We start from the raw sequence: 25224 nt of genomic DNA on the forward strand, positions 1-25224 counted from the left end.
CCCCCAGTATTCCCAGCTACTCTCTTATACACCAGTTGGAGCTTTATTTTAAAGAATTAAATTTGTGATAGGCAGATGTACCATTTTATTCTGGCGTGCACTGCTTAATTCCTGGAGTACACGCTAGCTGCATTTATTAACAGGTTTTATTCAGTCATCTGTGCTGCGAGTGGAAGTAATTGGCTCCCCACGAGTTGGGAGCACAACCCAAGCTAACATGCGAATTCATTAGTTTGTAGCTTGAGCTTTTCGTCTCACCTGCTGTTTTCTGCTCAAAGGAATGATAAATTGTGTTTTAAATGAAGTGTGTGTTTAAGGAGGAACCCTTGGCAACCAATATTCTTTTCTCCTTAAAAATCTGCTTCTTAATCTGCTCTGCGAATGAAAAGCCTTGTGAGACCGTGGCAACTGCTGATGGATGAGTTTGAGAAGCTGGGTTTGTGGTTGTGGTTGCCAAAGGAATGCACGGTGTCGGGCTGGCCTGTCCAGTTCTATTTGTTGCAAGCAGTTGAAACCAGCTCATGTGCTACCCGTTGGAAAGGTTGGGGAGGTGGGGATTGTGACTGTGGGGAAGAGGACTAGGGCGTGCAGGACAGAGCAGCCTGCAGCCCTGCTCTGGGGGCAGACAGGCCTGGGAGTGTGTGGGGCCAGGGCACTGTCAGACTCTGGTCTGTGCGACGAGCCTCCTGCCCCAGGGGAAGCGCCACCCTCCTGCCGTCCCTGGTTTCCTCTCCCTTCTCGCGTGCATGCGGCCTGGCCTGGTCACCTGTGCTGTCACTTCCAGCCACCGCCGCACACTGACATCAGTCTCTGGGTCTCTCAGACCGGATTCCGGAAAGAAAGACTCCCCTGTCCCTGTTTGTTGTTAGATTCAGGGAGTACTGGGGCTGCCAAAGAGTGTAACTATTGAAGGAACAGTAAGTGCTGATATGGCTCCTGTGAGGCTGGAAACAAAGAAGGTCAGAGACCCTTATCAGAAGTTTAGGTTTGAAATTCGTCACTAAGCTAAAACCGGCCCCTGTTGCTATGCCGGCCCCTGTTGCTCTGCTGCGTGTGACCTCCCTAGCCAATAGCTAAACTGCCACATCTGCTTCTGTACTATGCTTGCTCACTTAGGATATATAAGGGCCTGGCTGTAAGCTCCAGGTGTGGCTCCCATTTGCAGCTCCTTGTGGGCATGGTGTCTCCGGACATCTCGGGAGTTCGCCCCTGCGCAGGTTAAACTGGCCAATAAAGTAACATCTTAACTCCTGAAAGTCTCCGACGTTTGTTCTCATACCCGGTGGATGCTACATTTGTGGCCAGAGAATTTGTGCTATAGTTTCTTTAAGAACAGATTCACCCTTTTATTTGGACAGGTCAGAACTGCTTTCTCCAAAAGTTCTCGCCACTTTGAGGACACATGTGAGCGACCATGTGTTCAAATTGGGTTTGACTCCCAGATCATTGGCACACAGCTTGCAACCCATGAAGGAAACGAGCTCCACCCAGGCCAGCAGGGGTGGAGGCAGAGGCCGGAATGTGGTGGGGGCAGGCCGCATGGGGCCTTGGACTCCAGCTTTGACTCTGAGTGAAATGGGGAGCTATCGGAGGTTCGTCACTGGGCAGGGGCATGATTTGAGTCTGGCGTAAAGAGGTCAGGCTGGCCACTGTTTCCAAGAGGAACTGGGGATGGGGAAGTCAGGGCCAGGCTGGAAGCAGGGGTTCAGGGAGGAGACTGTTGTTCAAATTCAGGCAAGACATGATGGTGACCTGACCAAGGTGGTCACTGTGGATGGCGGTGATGACATGTGATTGGATTCTGGGTATATTCTTGAAGGTCAAATCACAGGATAATCCCTTGGATTGGCTGTGATTGGTCGAGTTAAACTTCGATTTATATAAAACAAATGGAATACCTAATTAACACGATAAGTTCCAAGTTGTATGTACTGAAAAACCCCAGAATACTGGCCTGTATTGATACTGACTTCCCCTCTGTCCGTCCTTACATTTGGCTGGAAAAATATACAATAACATTGCTGAGCTTGGATTGACTATTGGAGTTTATAGAGATGGATAATTCCGTTCAGGACTTTTCAAGAAGCATTTTTTAGAATACCCACATTGTGTGTGATCACTCGCAGGCTGTTAACAGAAGGCTTGAAACTCCGGCCAAGTTGTTTTCCACCGAGGAGTTTTCCGGTCACTCTCCATCCTAAGGGATGACCATCAGCCATCAGCCCAACCGAGTCACACTTTGTCGAATATCAAATTGTTAAGACGCGTAGTCAGATCATGCTGTGGCACACCCAGCCTTCACAGCTCCTGCGCGCAGCTGAGGGAGCGCCACTGTGAGGTCGGCGGGCTTGGCGCCCGAACCTGGCCCAGGGGTTCCACTCTGCCGTGTTTGCTCGCTGCTCCAGCATCACACCTCCAGGCCAGGCTGGTTTTCACCAGCCACTTACTTTGTCTTGGAGAGAGAAATTATACACTTACCGATAAAGCAGCCCCCAAAACAGAAGGCCACTGGTCAGTTTCAGAGGGCTAAGGGGGTACCGTATTTTTCACTCCATAAGACGCACATTCCCCCCCAAAAAAAGTGGAGGGGGAAATGCCTGTGAGTCTTATGGAGCAAAAAAGACGGTATTTTATTAAATATTTTAACACACCATTTGTTTCAGAATATTTTTTTTCTTATTTTCCTCCTTAAAACTCTAGGTGCATCTATGGAGCAAAAAAGTACGGTATAATCAAGGGGCGACTAATGGGAAGCCATGCTGTTTAAAGTGTCCCCACTATAGCTCTTCCTCAGCACTGGGTGGATTTGCCAGCCAGCCGATTTTTCGGGTACCTAGCATGACAGTTGAAGACTTGACTCTGAAGTGAGAAGTAGAGCTCTGTGGACTCTTTTTGGGACAGAGCTTTTAATCAGTTGATGAAAGAGTCTGATCTTTCTTTGAGCATGACTCCAAGTGGTAATGTTTTAAATCAATTTTTAAAAAAGTGTTCCTATTATTCACATAACCTCTGCTTCTTTTGGAACACGGTTTAAAAATCATTGGGTCTGGTTCCATGTTCCGCACTGTGGTTGACGCGTCCTTGTCATCAGTCACTAACTGTGGAAATTATGTGCTTCGAAAGGATGTTTTAAAGTGCATCCTAAGGTGAGAAAAAGCCACATCTGAAGTAGGAAGTCTCTTGTGAAGTCTATCTGGCGTGACCACTTGATCTCGAGTGGGAGTCTCAGAGACGTGCTCAGCCATGGCGTGCCATCAGCTTGCCTTCCACAGCTTGCTCTGCAAGGGTTTCTGCTGGGGCCTGAATGTCATGACCTTTTCCAGAGTTTCGTACTGCACAGAAACCCACAGAAGGCCAGTGGGTTGGCTTGCTGCACATTATTCCTGGAAACTCAGTGAATCTCCGGGGCCAGCTTCTCCAGTCTTACTGGGTTGAGATGAGTGAGGACAGTTTCCGAGAGTGAGTGTTGACACACGCTGTTTGGCATCTTGTTGCGGCAGGTCCCTAGGGCGGGTGGTAGGGTTCAGGTGTCCTTCAGTGCACGGCAGTGTGGACAGGAGGAGCGCTTGGTCAAGCCGGGGGGGGGGGGGCTGATGATAGGAGCCACCCTCTTCTCTGGTGTGCCGTTAGAATCTTCTTGTGGAAACCAGATGTTTTTGTTTTGAGAAAAGCTTGATGAGCTCAGTCTTTGTCTTTTTAGAAAGTGGTTTCCAATCTACAAAGGACACCATTTAGAGAAGCTCAAGATTTAAATGGATGCTGTTAACTTCTCGTTTAAAAAGTTGCAAATTTCTCAAGTACTGTATATTATGTTTATATAGATTCACTGTTTATCTTCTCCCAGGAAAACAAAGCTGTTCGTGGGAATAAGAAGTTTGAATTTTATTTGTCAGTTAACTCAGTAATTGGTAGTGTTCTCCTGTAACTGAACACTGAAGCTTTGTTTCCTAGCATGGAAGGACCCTGGGTAAGGAGTGTGTGTGTGTGTGTGTGTGTGTGTGTGTGTGTGTGTGTGTGTGTGTGATACTTTATAAAGGGCTACCACACTGGGTGGGAATGAGGTTTCAGTGTTACTATGTTTCAGTGTTTCGCAGTTACTGTGACCAGGAGTGCTGATGATCAGTGAAAAGTCGCAGTGTCAGTGGATGTATTTTTGTATGTGTGTGTGACAGAGAGGAGACAGACAGACAGACAGGAAGGGAGAGACATGAGAAGCATCAGTTCTTTGTTGTGGCACCTTTGTTGTTCATTAATTGCTTTCTCATGTGTGCCTTGACAAGCCAGCCAGGACTCAAGCCAGCAACCATGGGGTCATGTCCATGATCCCACGCTCAAGCCAGCGACCTTGCACTCAAGCTGGATGAGCCCACACTCAAGCCAGCGACCTCGGGGTTTCAAACCTGGGTCCTCTGCGTCCCAGTCCGATACTCTATCCACTGCACCACCGCCTGGTTGGGCAATGGATGTATTTTTTTGAAGTATAATTCATTTCCTCTTTTAATAGAGACATAAGTGAAAGCTGATAGAAGAAAAGTTAGTTGTATAAATGCCAAGTTCTTAAGAAAGTTAATTATATAAAAACAATGTATATTTTTCACAATAGAATAACATAATAGGTTTTGAAATAGGCAAACATTTTAAAAATCATAAACAGAATAGAAAGCAAAATTGGCCCATAATCCTGCTCCCCCGGAAAGCCATTCTTAACGTTTGTTTTGGAAGCATCCCTTCAGTATTTTTTCTCTTTACATTTACACACCCCTCCTTGCTGAGTTCCTGTTACAGAGCCTCATTTGCATTTCCTTTCCTTTTACATTTAATGTCTTAAATGTTTTTCCAGATCAGTAAATATAAAACTATGTCTTTGTTCTCAGCCGTCCAATTTATGTGTGCGTATTTAACCCCAAGTTTATCGATGGATGTTTAGGGAATGTGCATTTTAAATATCCCTGGGTGCATGTTCCTGTAGAGTTGCTGAGACAGGGGTGCGGGAACACAGTGAAATTTGCTTCCTCTTCCAGTCGGCCTCATATGACGGGTGCACTCCCACAGCAGAGGAAGCCCACCAGCACAAACACCCTGCCTCAATGTTTCTGAATCTCATTTTTAAAATCGTCTCTTCCTTTCCTTTTTTTTTTTTTAACTTGAAAAACGTTAAAAATGTAAGAATCTTCCATAATCTCACCACTGAAAAATTGTGTGAACATGTGGATTCAATTTTATAGGAAAAGAAATGGAAGGGCCCTCTCAGTCCCCTGTCCCTTAGGGCCTGGAGCTCTTGAACAATCTGCATTGTCTTCTAAATGCACGGAAATTGTGCCTGACATATTTGTCTGCAGTTTGCCTGTGTCTCCTGATACATCATGAACACATGTTTTCCTCTCCGAAGAGCACAGCTGTATTCTGGAATCCGTCTTTTACTGGCCTCAGGCTCTGTCCGTTATAGGGGTGTCCATCGTAGGTTTCCCCGTGAAGGAAATGTTGGTTGTTGGATTCAGCAGTTCCACCCTCCTTTCCTACGAATTGTTTGTGTAAGTGCGTCAAGGTGTAAGCACACATCCACGGGGATGGTTAGTGTGGCATTATTTTTTAATAATGAAACCTCGTAAAGTACCTCAATGTCTCTTAAGAAGGGATCAGTTAAAAATAATATGTGATCTCATGAAATGTTATAGCACTCAAACTTTTTAAATGCAGGCTCTGGCCAGTTGGCTCAGTGGTAGAGCATTGGCCTGGCATGCAGGAGTCCCGGGTTCGATTCCCGGCCAGGGCACACAGGAGAAGCGCCCATCTGCTTCTCCACCCCTCCCCCTCTCCTTCCTCTCTGTCTCTCTCTTCCCCTCCTGCAGCCAGGGCTCCATTGGAGCAAAGTGGGCCCGGGCACTGAGGATGGCTCCATGGCCTCTGCCTCAGACTCTAGAATGGCTCTGGTGCAACAGAGCGACGCCCCAGATGGACAGAGCATCGCCCCCTGGTGGGCGTGCCAGGTGGATCCCGGTCGGGCGCATGCAGGAGTCTGTCTGACTGCCTCCCCGTTTCCAACTTCAGAAAAATACAAAAAAAAATTTTTTTTTAAATGCAGTAGATCTACTACTAACATGGAAAGATGCCATGACGTGTTGTGCAGTAAAAAGATAAGATACAGAACAATACACGAAGTATAATCACATTCGTGTTTAAACACCCAAAACAGCACAGCCAGGCGTTGAATGCATCCTAAGTAACCTGCAGTCTTGCAGCAGATTGTTCAGAGCTGTTCTCTTGGTGGGACCTCTCTGGACAGGATTAGGGTACAGCGGGGAGGGAATAGACAGCTTCCGTTGTTTTCTTTTACACGCTTTCTAATGGACATTGTAACAAGCGGTGTTTTGTAATAAATAAGCAGGTTATTTCGATGAAAAGTACATCTAAACTCTACAAAGATTAACAGTTAAAAATAAAATGTTTATGTGAGACTGGGAAGTCTCTGAGACTGTACCCGCTTGACAGTTTATGAGTCCAGAGGAACACGCTTAAGTAGAAAGTAGATTTCTCATAGGCACAAAATATTTCACTCACATGGTGGAGAAAGAATGAGGAGATAAAAGGAGGAAGAGAGAAGAAACCATGAGGTCAGGAGGGATTAGCTGGTGGGCGCCGCTGATCCTGGTCCCAGGACACAGAAGAACTCAAATTCCTCTTCTTAGGTACAGCACTGCACACATTACGATCAGCTGTGTGGACCATAAAGCTTCTATTTTCTAGACAGAATAGCCCCAGGTTCCTCCTAATAAGATCCTTTGCCACCCTGACAGACCCTTTGTTCCCATTTGTCAGCGTCCATCTTGAACTGTGATGACCAGAATCAAATACTGCTGCCTAACTTCTAGTCTCATCAGTGTGGGGTACTGTCAGATTACTCCTTTCGTGTGCATGAGATACTACTTTTAAAATGTTTTATTTATTGATTTTTAGAGAGAGAGGAAGGGAGAGAGAAATACCAGTTTGTTGTTTCATTTATTCATACATTCATTGGTTGATTCTTGAATGCGCCCTGAATGGGGATGAGATCTGCTCCTTGGTGTATCAGGACAGTGCTAACCACCTGAGCTACCCGGCCAGAGCTGCACAAGATATTTTTTTGAAAATCCAGGCTAAGGTTATTCCTAAACCTCCACCTTGTCTTTTCTCCTGAAAATTACCAGTCACAGTCTTGCTGTTTGGTTATTTTTCACACAGAGCTTCAAGCTTGGGAGTTTCGTTGGGATGTTTTCTTTTGCCTCCTCAAAGGTTAGGGTAAAGCCCTATGTTCAGATCAGTGAATCTCCTAACAAGGAGATTCTTGATCTCACAAGACCCGTGTCGTCTGGCCGAGAGTCCATCATTCTGACGCAGAGAATCAAGCCTTTCTCTTTGACTGTTTGCAGAAGCCAGTTATTAGCCTCCAGGATCTTCCTTTGCCTTCTGAAGCTTTGAGTGTTAAAATGAAAACAAAAAACTCGACTAGAAATGACTCTTTCACTTCCCTCCGTGAATCTTTTCAGTTACTGGGGATAAATTCTAGGTGTTTTTTGTTTGTTTGTTTTGTTTTTGTTTTCCCCTTTCTCTGGACTATAATTATGCATTTACAGCTGATGGTGGTACTGACTCAGGAGGTCTGGAAATGACGTCTGCTCCAGGCAGGCGAGCGTATTTCTGAAGAGCCACACCAGCTCTGCCACCTTGCATCACTGCTGAGAAGGTGTTTTTTTCTTTTTCTTTTTTTTTCCTTCTTTTCCAAGTGAGAAAAGGAGAGAGAGACAGACTCCCGCATTCCCGCATGTGCCCTGAACAGGATCCACCTGGCAACCCCTGTTTGGGGCTGATGCTCTACCCATCTGGGGCCATGCTTGCAACCAAGCTATTTTTAGGGCCTGAAGCAGAGGCCTCACAGAGCTATCCTCAGTGCCTGGGGCCGATGCACTCGAACCAATCAAGCCATGGCTGCGGGAGAGGAACAGAGAGAGCAAGACAGAAGGGGGAGGGGTAGAGAAGCAGATGGTCACTTCTCCTGTGTACTCTGACTGGGAATCCAACCCAGGACATCCACACGCCAAGCCGATGCTCTACCACTGACTCAATCAGCCAGAGCTGGAAGGTGTCTTTTTCTTACCCACGTCCTGCTCTCTTCCTGGACTCATGCAGACACCATGACAAGGGGAGACCACTTCTTCAGCAGAGCTGCGCTTCCCACTGCACTTCCTTACTTGCTACTTGGCTTGGGGCATGCCCTGTTCCTTCCTCCTTTCACACTTGCCATCAGTGATGTGGCTGCCGTGTTCTCTCCATCCTGTCAGATTTTTTTACCTCTGTGCTGTCTCGTCTTGTTGAACTCTCTGCCTCCTTATGAGCCAGAACACTCTCAGGTTGCCACAACTGTCCCGGGAACTGAAATGTGGGCACATCCTGAAGCAGTCACATCATTCGTAAGTTAGCCCAGGCCCTGAACATCACCAGAACAGTTAGTTGGCGTTTGTCACCGGGGCCTTGGGCATGCTGGGGAAAGCCGATCAGAGTGCCCTCTTTGGGCAGGTGAAGCACAGCCTTTCTCTCCAGGTGGAGGAGTAGAAAGGTCGCTGTTCCATGGGGGATGAAGGTGTGGACCTGGCCTGAGTGGGGCTGGGTGTCAGCCCTATCTCAGGTGTAAGCAGGGCGTGCCCCATAGCAGCCTGGCAGGACATATGTACCACTGGGATTAAAAAAGAAGACGGAGGCTTTGTGGTGCTGTTTAGACACAGCTTCCCAGTTTCTGGTTTGGGGAATACACTTCCCACACCGGCTGCTCCTGCTTTGGTTCTTCTTCTTTCTTAGTGAACAGAACTGTTGAGTATGACTTACATACCATAACATTCATCCTCTTGTGAGATAGGAGTTCAGTTATTTTTAACGAGTTCACAGCATTGCACAGATATTACTGTGGTCTCTGTAATCAGTCCCTGCTCCCATCCCAGCACCTGGCAATCCTGGACCTGCTTCCTGTCTTTACAGATTTGCCTTCTCTGGAAATCACCGGTGAATGGGCTCCAGTCTTCCTTCCGCTGCTCCCTTCCCCCGAACCAAATAGGGGTTCAGATTTAACTGGGGTCCTTACCTTCCCTGAGCTGCCCTCCTCTGCTAACCTAACAGCAGTTCCGAGCCGGACCGTGCCTCTCCCCGCAGCCGCCTCAGCATCCAAACACGCTCTGTGCCTCCGTGTCTTCCTTTTATATTGTCACGGCTTTGAGCTGTAACTGACATACATTACAAGTCACACTTTCAGGTGTGAAATTCAGTGTCATTTAATGTATTCACAGAACTGTACAACATCACCACAATCCAGTTTAGAAGCCTTCCCTTATCCCCCCAGAAGAAATAACTTTATTCATTAGGAAACAGTCACATTTTTCTTAAGTCCTACGGCCCAGGCAAATGCAAATTTACTCTCTATTTCTATGGAGGGGCAGACTTTGACCATTTTATATAAATTAAATGACACAATGTGGGATCATCAGTACCTGGCTTCTTTCACGTAGCGTGATGTTTCCAGAGTCCATTCTTGTGGTCGCGTGGACCCGTACTTCATTCCTAAATCCCATCCCACTGCATCGATACAGCAGAGTTTATTTATCTGTGTTTCAGCTGAGGGGCAGTTGGGTTGTTTCCACTTTCTGGCCGTTATGAATAATGCTGCCGTGAACAGTCCTGCACAGGTCTCTGTGTGGGCATCTGTTTTCACTCTCCTGGGTGTGTCCCGGGAGTGGGACTGCCAGGTCTCACGCAACTCTGTGACATCGTGGGAGCACCTGTGAGATCGCCCCTTGTCCACAGGTCTCTCAGCTGCCACCCCGTTTCTCTGGCTGTGTCGGAACCCACTCACCTTCTCAGGATGGGACTCGTGTCCTCTCTCCACACTCGTGTTCTCTCCTGGGAGCTCTCCTTTTAAATAGAATATCTGATACGAATAAGAGAACATTAATGAGGGCATTAGTATCTAGGTAGACTTTGAAGCATAGAGATGTACTGTCCACATGTCACCATGCCTCACAAGCTGTGGAACCTGACGCTCAAAGTATCTAAAATCTCTTACTCATTCTACCTTTTTTTTGTTTGTTTGTTTCGGTCCTCTTTGGTCATTTCTAACTCATTTTAATTACACTTTTAAACAAGGAGTCTGGGCTGGATAGTCTTTGAAACCTATTACCTTGCTAAAATGCCCTGATTACTACACGGAGATGAATTTTTTGTTGTTTAAAATGGATTACAGAAGATGAATGGCTTTCATTGTTGAATATTACTGTAAGTTATTTTATTATGAGGTCTGGGCTAAAAACATGACACACAATTATAGCACCATTTCTGTAAGAAATTTGTTCTACTCTGTATTAATTTGCTGTAGGTGCTTGGGTTTTTCCTACAGGTTTGAGGCCAAGGGCTGAGATTCCTGTAATGCTCACCCCCCTCCCAACCCTACCTCTCTTTGGTCTGAATTCATTTCACCAGTCTAGTTGGTCCCAAGGGAGGCATGGGTATCAATTATTGCTACAGTATTTAATCAGTATAGTACTTGACACTTAGGGAGAGATGATTTATAATCATCAGAACCAGGCCTTTGTTTTCATCTTTTCTGCCTGGTGCTTAGTGTTCCTGTTGTAACATTAGTTGGGAATAAGCAGCTATGGAGACAAAAAAAAAAACAACACTCTCACACCCACTTCCAGTCAGGAGACATTGTATAGAAAGTGATTAAAGATGGATATTTAAAATATTTGCAATTACATGTTTTCATTTCCCAAACTACATTGTTATTGAACAGTCACTGAATTTTTGGATGTTTGAAATACTTTATATTTCTTGCTATTATGTATTGATGTCATTAAAAGAGGTCCTAAAAGCACCCATTTTTCTTGGGCTCTTATATTATTAAGGCATTCTAAGAAATATGGTAAGTTTTTAATGAGTTACAAGTAGACCCAGAGTGGTGGACTGTTCGCTGTGGAGCTGGGCTCGGGCTGCCAGGAGCACAGCGGGGTCTCTTCTGCCCAAAGTACAGGCAGCACAGCAGGGGTCTCGGTGCACATGGAAGATCCAGGGGCTTCCAGGGCGCAGGTTGCCCCTGGGCTCCAGCAGCTCTCACCTGTAGGCAGGTCCTGTGACCCGCCATACGCACGCCTCAGTTTCCCTTTAGTCTGAGGTTGTCTAGCCATGACTACTGTACTTTGCCACCTTCTCCTCTCACAGAACACACCTCATGTTCTCATTTTGTTCTGAAAAATCCCTTATGTTTGTGACGTTAGCTTTTAAAATTCTAAAGTGATTCGACCACATTTTTTGTGCTTCTCCTTGTACCTGAAGTTAAAAAGGAACAAACAAGCATATCTTCTACTTGAGTAAATGGGTAGAAATTTCCTGACTCCAGAAACTATGTCCATGCAGAAATAGACTATCATGTGGACCAGCAACATGTCATAGGCATATGTTGAAGCCCCTGACGAGTTAGGGTCCAGGTTACGAGAGAGTCTGACCCTTCTTTGTAACTGCAGGCTTGACTGAGGTCACTGTAAAACCTCATTCACAGGACCTGTCACCTGACAAAGTCCTTTCTTTAATGTCGGTCTCCTTTTTCAGTCTTCCCAAATTCTGAAATAACCGGATTCAGTTCCTTTGAGGTTTAATTTTCTATTTGTCTTAAACCTTGAACATCATTGCATTTCATCAACAATAAGAAAAGACAGTAAGAAAGTCTTTCTTATTATCACATTCGTGGAGGGATTTCATTAAGGTATTAAATGCCACAGATAAAGGAGAAACACAGATTCTTCATGAACGGAGAGTGTGGTTATGATCAGTATTCACAGTCAAAGATAAGGCTTGTTTTTTTAATTTACAGCTATCTTCTGTGGAATATAATCAGCATGAAGTATTTAAGCAGTTTTTTGTTTGTTTTTTTGACAGAGACGGAGTGAGAGTCAGAGAGAGGAACAGATAGGGACAGACAGACAGGAAGGAAGATAAGAAGCATCAATTCTTTGTTGTGGCACCTTAGTTGTTCATTGATTGCTTCCTCATATGTGCCTTGACCAGGGGGTTACAGCACAGCAAGTGACCCCTTGCTCAAGCCAGCAACTTGGGCTCAAGCCAGCAACCTTGGGCTCAAACCAGCAACCATGAGTTCAAGCCGGCGACCTTTGGGCTCAAGCCAGTGACCATGGGGTCATGTCTATGATCCCACGCTCAAGCCAGTGACCCAGCGCTCAAACTGGTGAGCTCGTGCTTGAGCCAGATGAGCCCACACTCAGGACTTTAGGGTTTTGAACCTGGGTCCTCCGCGTCCCAGTCCGACGCTCTATCCACTTTGCCAACGCCTGGTCAGGCTTAAAGCAGTTATTGACTTCACTGAGTTTTCTTAGTTGCTGAAAAACAGTGATGTTTTAAATGTTGAGGTTCTTTTTAGAAGCCTTGTGCTTTCAAGCCTGCAAAGTTTTTGTGTACCTGAAAGGCTTCCCTTGTGTTTTGATGCTTTTTGTTTGCATCCAAGAGAAGAAGCTTGAATTGTGTATGACTTTGTAGCCTCGAGTATTTTATTTCTCTGCTAGACTTTTCCCATTTAAACGACACAGTCTTCATGAGGAACAGGGAGGGTGGCATCCGCGGTCCCCCCTCGTGGCCGCCTGCACGTGGTCGCGCAGAGCTGATGTGTGTGCGAGTGAGGGTTCTTGTGTTCGTTCCACAGGCGGGAAGCATCAAGCGGGAAATGGCCTTCACGTTTCAACCGGAGGACCTAAAACGGGACTCAAGCAAAAAAATGTCCCATCTGCCCTTGTTCCCCTTGGCCATGGAGGAAGAGGTGAAAACGGCAGACACCAAAACAGCCAGCCGAGCCCTTGACCCTGACAAGGAGAACACCCGCTCCATCTGTCTCCTTGAGCAAAAGCGCAAAGTCGTTTCCTCCAACATTGACGTTCCTCCAGCCAGGTAAGGGACCGCGAGACTGTCTCCGTGTCTGCCCAGGAGTTCGGTGCCGAGTGTAGGGGCTGAGGAAGGGTTTTCTGCCAGGCTCGTTTTTCTGGTGTTTGTGTGAACTAGAGCTTTTCACAACTGACTCTGAGGCTGGGGTTGTTGAAACTCCTATCGCCCTAGAAAAGAAAATTTTATTAGATTTTGGCAAATGAATAACAAAGAGCAGAAAAGAATAAATGTAAAAAACTTGAAGACACTTGGAATGTAGGACTGAGCATACCCACTCAACGGCAAGGACACTCAGTCTTTGGTCCGGGGCTGGAGAGCTGTGACTGTGGCCAGATTCAGCCCCCAGACCTCTTTTTGTGAAGCCTTCAAGATAAAAGTGGTTTTTATCTTGTGTGGTTTTACTCTAGGAGAGGGTAAAAAAAAAAAAAAAGATTATGTGACAGAGATCGTAGGCGGCGTGCAAAGCCTAAAATGTGTGACTCATTATAGAAAATGTTTGGCAATCCCCGGTTTGTATCTTGCTAATCCTTTTAAGACATATCTACCTTGGACTGGGCCAAGAGCGTTTATCTGAAATATCAGAAGGTTTTTATCACGTTATAATTTTACTTACACCACACCCGGTACCTTTGAACCAAAGGACAGCGTCATAACAGCATGAGGACAGAATATAGAATATACACGTGAGGACATTTGCTTCTTTTCTGATTCTTTGTCTCACCCAGATTTGGAGGGGCATCTAAAAAAATGACATGTCTATCATGGCAAGGCATCCTAATTCCCACTTTACAAATGAGGAAACAGACTGAGAAGTGTGAAGTCTCCCAGGAGCCTGCTGAGGCCACGCTTATTAGGCCAGCAACCTCGGGGTTTCAAACCTGGGTCCTCAGCATCGTAGGTCGACGCTCTATCCACTGCACCACCCCAGCCTGGCAGGGACCAGTGTGATCGATAGTGTGACTTCATGAAACACACTGCGCCACTGGCACACAACTGTGTCCTCTTGCCAGGGCTTTACATTCTAAGGTCAACAAATAAGTCAAGGTTAGGCACTGACAAGTTGTTCTTCACAATGTCTTCAGTCATCTCTGAGACTGGAGCCAACCATGAAAGGTATGGGATCTAAAACCAATTCTAAAAAGACAAGTCTTCTCTCCCTCCTTACTCTGGGGCAAACTTTCATTGAGTAGAGTGGTGGGATTTTTGTTCATTGTTTTTAAAAATAGCTCTCCCTTCCTGTCAAGTGCATATGGTTGAATTTCTGTAATTAAATGCACATATACTGTAGTCCAGTTTTCTAATATTCTACAAAAAATGTGGTGAAAGTTAGTAAGGTGAGACCGAGTACCTTTCTAAATCACCACTTCTCTTTCCCATACTAACACCGATAACATGGATTGATACCATCTCTTCTGAATTATAACTTAAGAAGGTTTGTGTTTTATGACATAAATCTGGCTCAGGGTATGTGTATGTATATGTGTGTGTGTGTTTTAAAAAAACTTTGTACATTTGTGTTGACTTCATGGTATAGAAGATTCTTCAATTTCCAGTAACTGTGCTTTCTATCCTTTTATTATAAGTGCCCAGGAGTGTCCAGTTAGAATGTGTCACGTGTTCAGAATTACACTGTGAATTTAGAATTTGGGTCATCCGTATGAATTTTTAAAATAATTAACAATTTGTGTCAGTTGGCCATTTTCAGGGATATGTTCTCTGGATCCATTGGGTAGTTATCAAGTAAAATACTGAAAGTGTGACATCCCCACATTTGCAGGCATCACTTCCAAAGAGTCCCTGGATGTTAATAAATGTCCTTTCCTGTAGATCCTTCCTGGCAGCAAACTAGAGAAAGGGTCGCCACTGGAGCCCTGGGTGAACCCGTCGCACTGTTGTGCTAGGTGGACCGCAGCTTTGTGGCACGGACTGCGGGTCTGGGGACGATCCAGGATACTTCGGGGACATTGTTCTGTGTCTGTGGCACCCATGCCACAGGTCGCCTCCACAGGACTGATTTATACTTATATTTGATTCAACATCTTTCTCCTTCCTACACCTGTTCAAAATTTAAACGATCTCGTACAGAAATAACTGGATTCCCACCGCCTCCCATGACCCTCCTCCCTCTGCCACCACGGATTCTGTTTTCTGCTTTTATCACAGAGAGGCTAATAATCACTAAAGGCAAATGAGTAATTAAAAGATGTTGATCATTTGTTTATTTTAAAAGAATACCATTTGAGCAGCACTAGTCTGATAGAAATTTAATGTGAGCTATATATTTCATTTTTAAAATTTCTAACCGCTACATTAAAAACAGGAAAAAGAAACAGGTGTAAATAATGTAAAACCATATATTATTTAACCTAATTATATCCAAATATCATTATTTTCTATATAAACGAGCATGAGTGAGATACTTGACATTCCTCTCTACCTCCTAGCTCTTTGAAGTCATGTGTGTCTATTACTGGTACACATCTGAACTTGAATCGGGCACCTTCCAGTGACCAGTCGCCACGTGTGGCGAGTGACCTCTGTATTGGAAGGGCAGCTTTAGAGTAAAGCATCAGCCAATTCTACATTTCAGTGCAACTTATCATTTATCCCTAACTCAGTGGTTTCTTTCTTTCTTCTATTTTCTACTCAGACTGACAGGGATGGAATGGTAGCTTTCTGTGGCCATGTTTCTTAAGGGTTGGGGGTGGGGAGGCGCATTCCCTGCAAGGAGAGACATTTCAGCTTCTGTTGCTCAGAAGACATTTGGTTGGGAAAACTCAGCAGCACAATCCCAGTATGTTTCCTAAAGAAGTGACTCCTGGCTGTGTGTAACTTATATTGTGTACAGTTATAATTCTTAAGAGGTTTTAATCTCATCTAAGTCCGAGATGAGTTAAATAGGTAGAATCACAGTCCTAGTTCTTTAAAAATCTAAGAGCAGCTTCATTCCAGCATGGGACAGAGCCTGCTTCGTGGTTACTGGATGTTGTGACGTCCCCTGCGGGAGTAGCCCTAAACACCGTGCCGCCATGCCGAGCCAGCGCACCTCAGGGTGACCCGGGCCACCACACTTTCACCATTTGCTTATGCTTCTTTACCTGCTCATTTGCTTATGCTTCTTTACCTGCTCATAACAAAATAGTTAATTAATGCCTGCTATTTGGAAACTTGGAAATGCAACAGATGCATCAATTTTATTTTATTTATTTATTTTTTTTAATTTTTTTTTTTTCAGGACATTTTGTAGACACTAGCAGGACTTTTTTCTTTTCTTTTTTTAAATTTTTATTTATTTATTCATTTTAGAGAGGAGAGGGAGAGACAGAGAGAGAGAGAGGAGAGACAGAGAGAGAGAAGGGGGGAGGAGCTGGAAGCATCAACTCCCATATGTGCCTTGACCGGGCAAGCCCAGGGTTTTGAACCAGCAACCTCAGCATTTCCAGGTCGACGCTTTATCCACTGCGCCACCACAGGTCAGGCTATTTTATTTTTTTTGACAGAGACAGAAAGAGAGAGTCAGAGAGAGGGACAGACAGACAGGAGGGGAGAGAGAATGAGAAGCATCAACTTGTTGTTGTGGCATCTTAGTTGTTCATTGATTGCTTTCTCATATGTGCCTTGACCAGGGGGCTACAGCAGAGCGAGTGACCCTTTGCTCAAGCCAGCAACCTTGGGCTCAAGCTGGTGAGCCTTGCTCAAACCAGATGAGCTCGAGCTGGCAACCTTGTGGGTCTCAAACCTGGGTCCTCCGCATCCCAGTTCAACACTCTATCCACTGAGCTTGAGCTGGCAACCTAGGAGTCTCGAACCTGGGTTCTCTATGTCCCAGTCCAACAATCTGTCCACTGCGCCACTGCCTGGTTAGGCTGTATTAGTTTTAATAAAGGACTCCTAAGTAGGAAGGGTTTACCTTGTTACTTTGTTATTGGCTTAAAGTGTTACTGATTCTTTTACATTTTAACTGGTGTTTTCTTCCCTCATAAATAGAGTTCTAGGTAGGGGAATGTTAAGGGTTAAGGGTGGAGAGTTTGGCTTAACTTGGAATACTTTGAGAATTTGATTTCTATCTGTGAGGTGACACTGAGCTATTCAGTGATACATTCAATTGTTGTTTCAGAGCGCTTCAGGAAGAATATAATTTTAAGCAAGAGGAGAGTTCTTGAAGAGTGTGTTTCTGTATTGGAGATAAAATAGTTTAGGAAATAGAGCTGGTATCTAGGAGGGAGGAATTTGGGGTCCTGTTGCACACTGACCTCCAGGAAGTCCTCAACCTTGTCCTGTGTGTCCAAGGCCAGGCACCGCACATGCTCTTCCAACCTCCACCCCCAGCCTTGCCCGCTGGCCACGTCTCGGCTTCTCCCAGCCAGCTGAGAGCTCCCTGCTCCCAACTCCATTGTTGAAACTGGAGCAGTGGCCTGTGCCACCCACGGATGGGATCAGGCTGGGTGGAGAAAACCTAGAAGGTTTGGATCCTTCTCACCTCCTTCAACTCTAGAAAGATCCTACAATCTGCTGAGGTTAAAAAGAAGTGAAAGCCCATTTCATGGTTTTAAAATATTCAACTTTTGTTTTCAAAGTGCTCGTTTGCTTATTCCTGTTCTGAATTAAATTTTTGACTTTTTTTTTTTTTGTCACCACAGGAATGGATATAAAAAGACAGGTCATTTCCTCCCATCAGTGTGTCAGACAATGGCACACTAAATATGCATTTGTGTGTTTTATACGTCTATTTTTCTATGCAAACAAATGGAAATATGCTAAGGGGAGCTGAAGTGTTCATAAGCTAGGTTAACATTCTCATTGCCCACTTTTTCTACTCTAGAAATGTCGGTTTGTTGTCTCTTTGTTATCAATTATTGATAACTGCTTAGAAGTGTATTGAATGTCCACTGAGAATTAACCATTGTGATATGCTGTCCCAAGACCTGTCCGGTACAGATTTTAGTAGCTTTCTTTCTCATCATCTCAAAAGCATGCTCTCTTCACTGGGTAGGTGTTCTCAGGAATCCAATGACTTGAGATTTTATCTATCACTAGTGGCCATGAGGGCTTCCTGCCTCATTTCATCACCGTGGCAAAGTCCACTTAGCCGTGAGGGAGAGCCGCAGCCCCTGGACCACTTCAGTGCAGCACTCAGAGCCGGGTGAGCAGCCACCCTCTGGACAAGCAGGAGGGCCAGGTCAGCCCATCTGTAAGGAACGGGTTTCCACAGCATCTCATTGATGTGTTTGGTGTTTCTAGGCTCAGGATTTTCTGTATAGAGTCGTGGCTTCTGTGAACAGAGGGAGACACTATTCCATTGGAATTATATATCACCCCCAGCACAGCTGAGTGTGGCAGTGGCTTCTTCTATCCCAGACGTGAAACCAAGGTGCTTTGCAAGTTTGTTGCAGCATTTGTAGCGAAGACATGGGGCTTCTGTCTTCGCTATCCCATCAATGCATGGTGAAACTGAGAAAAAATGAGAAACTATTTCTCTGTGTATACTTAGTAGGACAACATGGCCCTGCCTAGCAGTTGTCACATCTTGAATTGACCAGTTGCTTCCTCTTTATTTCCCCCACTCTGAGTAATTTAACTCTATAAATTCTAGTTATCCACATAAGGAAAAACATGAGCCTTTTCTCCTGCCTGCTGGGGCCCCAGTGAAGTTGGATAGTTCCTCGGGGTGATAGGTGGAAACCATGGCGATGTCTACACCGCAGACATGGTGGTGGTGTGGAGGGCAGTGGTCTCGTGTTAGGCCAAAGGCAGGTTTTATAGCTCACAAAGAGAAAAGAATTATGAGCATCCTAAAAATCATCAAATCCATCCACATTATTTGAAAGATGGAAGAAAAAATTGTTAAGCTAAGAGTTTGGGTTCAAAGAATGGATTTAAACACTTTCTAAAAGTTGTTTTTTTAGATTTTGCTGCATTTTCATTGGTTGAGCAGCACTTAGAACTTGTGGAGCAGTAGTGACTTTGTTTTTTGTTTTTGTTTTCTGAAGTTGGAAACAGGAGGCAGTCAGGCAGACTCCTGCATGCGCCCGACCAGGATCCACCCAGCATGCCCATTAGGGGGCGATGCTCTGCCCATCTGGGGCGTTGCTCTGTCGCAATCAGAGCCATTCTAGTGCCTGAGGCAGAGGCCACAGAGCCATCCTCATTACCTAGGCCAACCTTGTTCCAATGGAGCCCTGGCTGCGGGAGGGGAAGAGAGAGACAGAGAGGGCGGAGAGAGGGAGGGGTAGAGAAGCAGATGGGCGCTTCTCCTGTGTGCCCTGGCCTGGAATCGAATCCGGGACTCCTGCACGCCAGGCCGACGCTCTACCACTGAGCCAACCGGCCAGGGGCCCAGTAGTGACTTTGTTTGTGGGTGTGCTGACTAGCTCCCTTCTTGTTGGGAGGGGGAGGGATGCTGTCTGTCTGCTGCTTCACACTCAGAAACACACCTGCTTCCCGGGTGCAGTCTTTCTCCCCTGAGGAGTCCACTTGTATTTGCAGTTAGAACAGCGTGCTATTCGAAGATGACACTGATGGTCACCGAGGAGCAAAAGTGGCAGCTTAGAGGGTGACCAGTACAACCAGGGTGGTGCATTGCTGTGTGCGGTGCCCAGGGCTCAGTGAGTCCCAGAGTCAGAAAAACTGGAATTCCAAGCAGGCAGTAGTTTGACGTCAATCTGATCGTGCTGGGGGGAGGAAAGCCCATAATTACTATAATCAGAATCATGATCCATCTCTTAGAAAATGGTATGTTTAATTCAGTGGCTAGAATACCTTAACTTTGATACCTTATTCCTGTACCTTTGGAAACTAAAAACATTTTAAAATTTACTGAGACAGAAAAGAGTTAATAATCTTACATTGAGAAAGATGCTATCTAGTTTTAATGTTTATTCTTTAACTCTTGTTGGGGAGGGGGCTTTGTTTCTCTGCGTTGACTGAAATTTCCCCCAGTAACACTTCCTATGTTATCTAATGGGAGACGTTAGATCAGGGGTCCCCAAACTACGGCCTGTGGGCCGCATGCAGCCCTCTGAGGCCATTTATCTGGCTCCGCCGCACTTCCGGAAGGGGCACCTCTTTCATTGGTGGTCAGTGGATGCATCCTGTGCTCCTGGAGTACTGTATGTGGCAGTGCCGCAAAGCACGGTGTTGCTCATGTACAGTACTACTTCCGGTGACACGGGATGCACGCATCACGGCTCCAGAAGCACGTCATATCACTGTTTACAGCTAGCAGTGACAAATATGGAACCGGACATTGACCATCTCATTAGCCAAAAGCAGGCCCATAGTTCCCATTGAAATACTGGTCAGTTTGTTGATTTAAATTTATTTGTTCTTTATTTTAAATATTGTATTTGTTCCCGTTTTGTTTTTTTACTTTAAAATAAGATATGTGCAGTGTGCATAGGGATTTTGTTCATAGTTTTTTTTATAGTCCAGCCCTCCAATGGTCTGAGGGACAGTGAACTGGCCCCCTGTGTAAAAAGTTTGGGGACCTCTGTGTTAAATCATAGTGGGTCCCCCCAATCCCACTAAAGAATCTGTGATTGACTTGGTGTGGGTTCCGACTGTGGGTTTGGGAAGGCAGGGCGTTGTCTTATCAGAGGCCAGGGGTTCCTTGCTTCAGTTCATTCATTCTCCACATACCCCAGAGCTGCAGCGTCACCAGCCAGAAGTGCTGAGGGAAAGGCAGTGACAGTTCTGTTAAGTGACAAAGTGGGTCCTCACGCTTGAAACTGCCACAGCAGGCAACTGGCCTGTGGGTAACAGATGAGGTTTTATATACCTGGTCTTTGCCTACTTCAGTGTAAGGAATTTAATATTTGCAGTTCGAACAGATCACTTAGAATGAAAAGGAGGAAGCGTACACCTTCGTGGTCACTGGCAGAGTGCTTGCAGTCGTTGGTGACCACAAATGAGTGAGTTAAAGAACTAAGTGATCTGGTGTGGCCTCCACATACTGCTCCACGTTTTCAGCCCAAGGGACAGTGTTTTGTGGAGTTGCCACATTTCCAGTGTTGGAATGGCTTTTCTTTTGTGAAGTCATGGTGATAGATGGTAGATGGTTGTTTTTAATGTTTCAGTTGTGGACAACTTAAAACGTTAGCACTTTATCTTGGTTCCCAAGGTTTTTTATATTGTAGTTGAAATTTTTAAAAAATCTGTTAACTAGAGAAAAGGACTCTCCCCTAAAGTCGAGAGACCTGAATTCTTCTACCCCACTGATTGCATATCCTAGGCACACAAAAACCTTCCTTTTTCACTTGTTTTTACAGGTGTTTTAGGCACTTGGACCCATTGAGCTCTTAAAGTCCCCTCTTAACAGGGACAGCCAAAAGCATTAGGATTCATTATGACGTACCTCCTGGTCTCAGGAGAAGTCAGTGTTCACCTTAGGGGTTCAGGTCTCCGAATTAGACAATATATCCAATTCAACTCCAAAACAATTTGTGATTTAATGTAACACATCAGCATAACGCATTATTATATACTATAATTATTCCTTGCCACTTTTTATATGTAATTTTAGATAGAATCCTACAATTTGGAATGCTAACTGTATTTCCAGGCTTTGTTTGGGTTCTGAATAAGGATTCATTTTTCAAAGCAGCAAATGATTATGCCAGTTAAAGGACACACATTTTGCAGCAGTCAAAATCAATAGTTTTCTCTAGGCGAGTAGTATCACCACCAGCAAGCCTTATTCTACTCATTAGAGGCATTTGGAAATGTCTAAGGGGCAATTTTCATTGTGCAAAGTAGTCCTACTCCATGAACAACTCTTCTGCCCCAGATACCAGTATGACCTCACTGAGAAACATGAGTGAGTGTCACATTTATGATAAAATGGTGGACTAAGAGCAGAACCTGATTTGATTATTATATAAATTTATATTAACTGCATAAATACTGTTTATCGACATCCTTATAAAATACTGAAGATAAAGGGAAGGTAGTCCTCACATGAGCCTACAGGTGAATCAGAACACTGTTCAGATGCAGTATTTTGAGATTTTGAGGTGTTTTATTTTATTTTATTTTTGTAGCTTAACATAAAGTGAAAGTGTATTTCCCGTGTTTCCATCAGTCCTGGGTATATTTGGCTGATAGTTGGAAGAAATAAAAATCTTCCTTGGGTTATTAAAATAGAACCAACCACCCACTCATTTTGTTACGTTCTGTGGAATGTTTTTGAATGACAGTCTAAGTCTTTTAATTGGTTTCCCACTGATTTATAACCTCCTTGTTTTATGTTTAACATTTTACATCTCAAAATTACAACTTCCAGTTCCATTTTTATACTGTGCCATTTAAACAGAGCGAACAACATTTTTAAAAATTAGTAAAAGGCATGTTCCATTCAGAAACCCAAGGGTCATTTATTTGCAATGTCTCTACATCTCCGGGTGCTGGTGCTTCTTGTCTGTCTTCCCAAGTATCTCCACTGGATTCATGTAAGTCCTGTCTGCATTCCCAACATGAGCTGTGTTGCTCATCTCCTGGTTTTGGACCCAGGCTGACTCAGTTCCGAGTTCACCGTCCGCACTTCAGTCCCAGTGTGATGCTTCTCGTCCATTTGCGCCGTGGCTTCTCTCTTCTGTTGTCATAAACTTGGATGAAAAAGTTCCTTGGAGTTCTACTCACTGGACCACAGAGAGGCCAGGCAGGGAGCATCCTCCTAGAGTTTTTGTTCCAACCAACCCAAGGGTCAAGTTTCACTGTCATTTCATCATTATACATGTTTACCCGATCCACTGTTCACTTATTCAGAACTCACGTCCACTTGTTGGTGTGTGACACCCAGCCCAGCTTTGCGTGTCAAAACAGAAGCGGAACCTGTTACTTAACTGCGTGTTTGCTTGCAAAGGCCTTGGAGGTTGATCTCCTTCGTCTGGGAAATTTCCTTTCATGGCACATAGCTGTCCCCCTGGGAACCAGGTAGCTGTGTTGGGAAATGAAACTCCCTGGTTCGTTCCTTTCAGTGTGGTGTCTCCCTGCCCCAAAGAGCTGAGTTGTCTAGGGAAGAGCACTTTGCCACCGACTGGTTGTCTTTTATACAGTCTGTTTCCTAGAAAGACTTTTGAAATGTGGAGCTACAAAATGAATGGCAGTTTTTGTTTATAGTCTATCTGACCTACTGTTTTTCTTAGGTAATTGTCACTAGAATCCAGCTCAGAATGATTGTTATCTGGGTGTAGTTCTTTAGAAGACCAAAGGAATTGAAGATACTCAAGCGTCTACCCTAAAATCACTTGTATTCTTAAACAAAACACACCAGCCAGGCAGAAAAGTCAAAACCACGTTAAGATTTCCTTCGCAGTAGTACATTTCTCTTCCTCTGTGATGTGTCTCCATCTCATCTGTCAGTGCTTGCACTGCCTAGGTTTGATAAAGCTTTGCCTAGGTTTGATAAGTCCCCCTCATTTTTGTAATTTTGTTACTTCTCAGTTTTGTCCAATTGCTGTCAATTTTCTTATTATTTATATGAAGTGTCAATTGCAGATGTTGTCTATGTAATGATTTCTACTCATCTGCAAGGATTGTGATGTCTTTGTAACTATTTGAAATTCTTTCATTTCTTTTTTTGTATCCCATACCATCTAGTACATGTAGCAAGTAGGAAGGAATCATTTACCTTCATTCCACTGAAGCAGAGGCTGCTGTTGTTGTAGTTGCATTCCCTGCTAGATCAAATCGAATAACTTCTCAGGTTCTATCCTGGTGCATAGAAGGCAACTGACAAAAATATTGAATGAAATCTCCTTGATGTATTGTCGTATTCTAGATTGTTGGTGATTCCTTTTTTTGTTAGTGTTCTTTTCCTCTTACTTGTGCATATGACTGTGCTTATTATTATACTTCAGTGCACAATCATTTAAAACAATTTGTAAGTACAGATAAGCAGAACTAAAACAAAAACGTTCATAAAGCAGTCATCTGATGATAAGTACTTTTCACCCCCAGCTATGTATGATTCTGCTCACTTCTTTAAATTTGCATATATAAAACATGTTTTCTTCCAAAATAATGGTTTTCTATGCCACTGAATGTTTTGAACATTAAAAAATATATATTGTAACCACTACACTGAAGACATACTTCATAAATATTTATTTATCTTCATCTAGAGCATAATGTTAGTGGATGAATTGCATTATAGCATATGTGTGTGCTATTTTTACTCAACCAATACCCTGGTGGACGTTCTGGTTGTTTCTGTTTATTTATTATTACAAGTAGCACTGTAGTTAACTGAATTAGTTATCTAGGCCACCTAACAAATTATCTCCCAACCTATTGATTTGAAAGAACACACATTAGTTTCTGTGGTTCAGGGGTCTGGGCATGGCTTAGCAGAGCCCGCTGCTGCTGGCTCTCTCACAAATCTGTAGTTAAGGTGGTAGCCAGGGCCAGGTCTCCTGTGAAGGCTCCTCTGGGTACACGGCCACTTCCAAGCTCATGTGACTGATGCAGAATTCACTTCCACTGGATGGAGAGGGAGCCTCATTCCTAGGTGGCTGTTGGCTGGCGGTGGCTCCCAGTACCCTGCCATGGGGGCCTCCTGAATCTGCCCGCTTGCTTCAGCAAAGCCAACTTCATCAAGAGGAGCCCTCCTTTACCTCTGATGTGTTAAAAGAATATCATGCCTTTACTGTGCCCGGGAAGAGTCTGCCAGCCAAATAGGACTCCCAACGTCTGGAAGCCTCATCAGAGACACGCCAGCCCTCCCCTCTGCCCCATTATGTGTGTCAGAAGCAAGTCACTGGACACCAAGATGCAGGGATCACTGGGAGTCATCTCATATGCCACCTGCATGAACGACCTTATAGCTAAGCCCGGAGCACGTTCTTCCATACTTCCGAATGGTAAACCTGAGCGGTATTTCTGATGGGAGAGCAGGCACGCCTGCTGGTCGAGGGCATTGATCCCTCTGACACCCCATCGCTTTGCAGGGTTGTTCTACCTGGCATTCCCGCCATCAGCGGCCCTCCCAGAGAATCAGACAGTTCTCTGTGTAGCACCTCATTATTCCCCCAAACAGCGACAATGTTCGTTTTTAACTGTTCTTAGTGAAAACGTTGCATCACTTTCAGGACCGTATACATATTTACTCACAGACAGCCAGGACTACTTTTTGAATAGAGATTCTTAGGCAGTCTGCTTTAAGAGTAGTTAAAAAATGGGTAGTGCTTAGTATATTTGTTGTGTTTAAGTGGGTATTTTAAAATTCCTGAAGGATGTCAGTGTTATCAGTTCAAATGAGTTTGG

At 44.7% G+C, this 25224-nt stretch overlaps 1 protein-coding gene across 3 annotated transcripts in view; it reads left to right on the plus strand.

The window, feature by feature from the left end:
* ZNF704 (zinc finger protein 704) overlaps window positions 1-25224 on the plus strand; it is a 158262-nt gene that overhangs the window by 28211 nt on the left and 104827 nt on the right. For all 3 annotated transcript variants that reach the window (XR_010750471.1, XM_066378824.1, XM_066378825.1), the window contains exon 2: window positions 12728-12969. Coding sequence is in view for 2 of the 3 variants with exons in the window: in XM_066378824.1 (XP_066234921.1) it covers window positions 12728-12969 (242 nt within the window). In the remaining variant the exon portion in view is untranslated. The remainder of the gene's footprint in view (window positions 1-12727; window positions 12970-25224) is intronic.

The sequence above is a fragment of the Saccopteryx leptura genome, chromosome 3 (assembly GCF_036850995.1).
Source record: "Saccopteryx leptura isolate mSacLep1 chromosome 3, mSacLep1_pri_phased_curated, whole genome shotgun sequence".
Classification (NCBI taxonomy): Eukaryota; Metazoa; Chordata; class Mammalia; order Chiroptera; family Emballonuridae; genus Saccopteryx; species Saccopteryx leptura.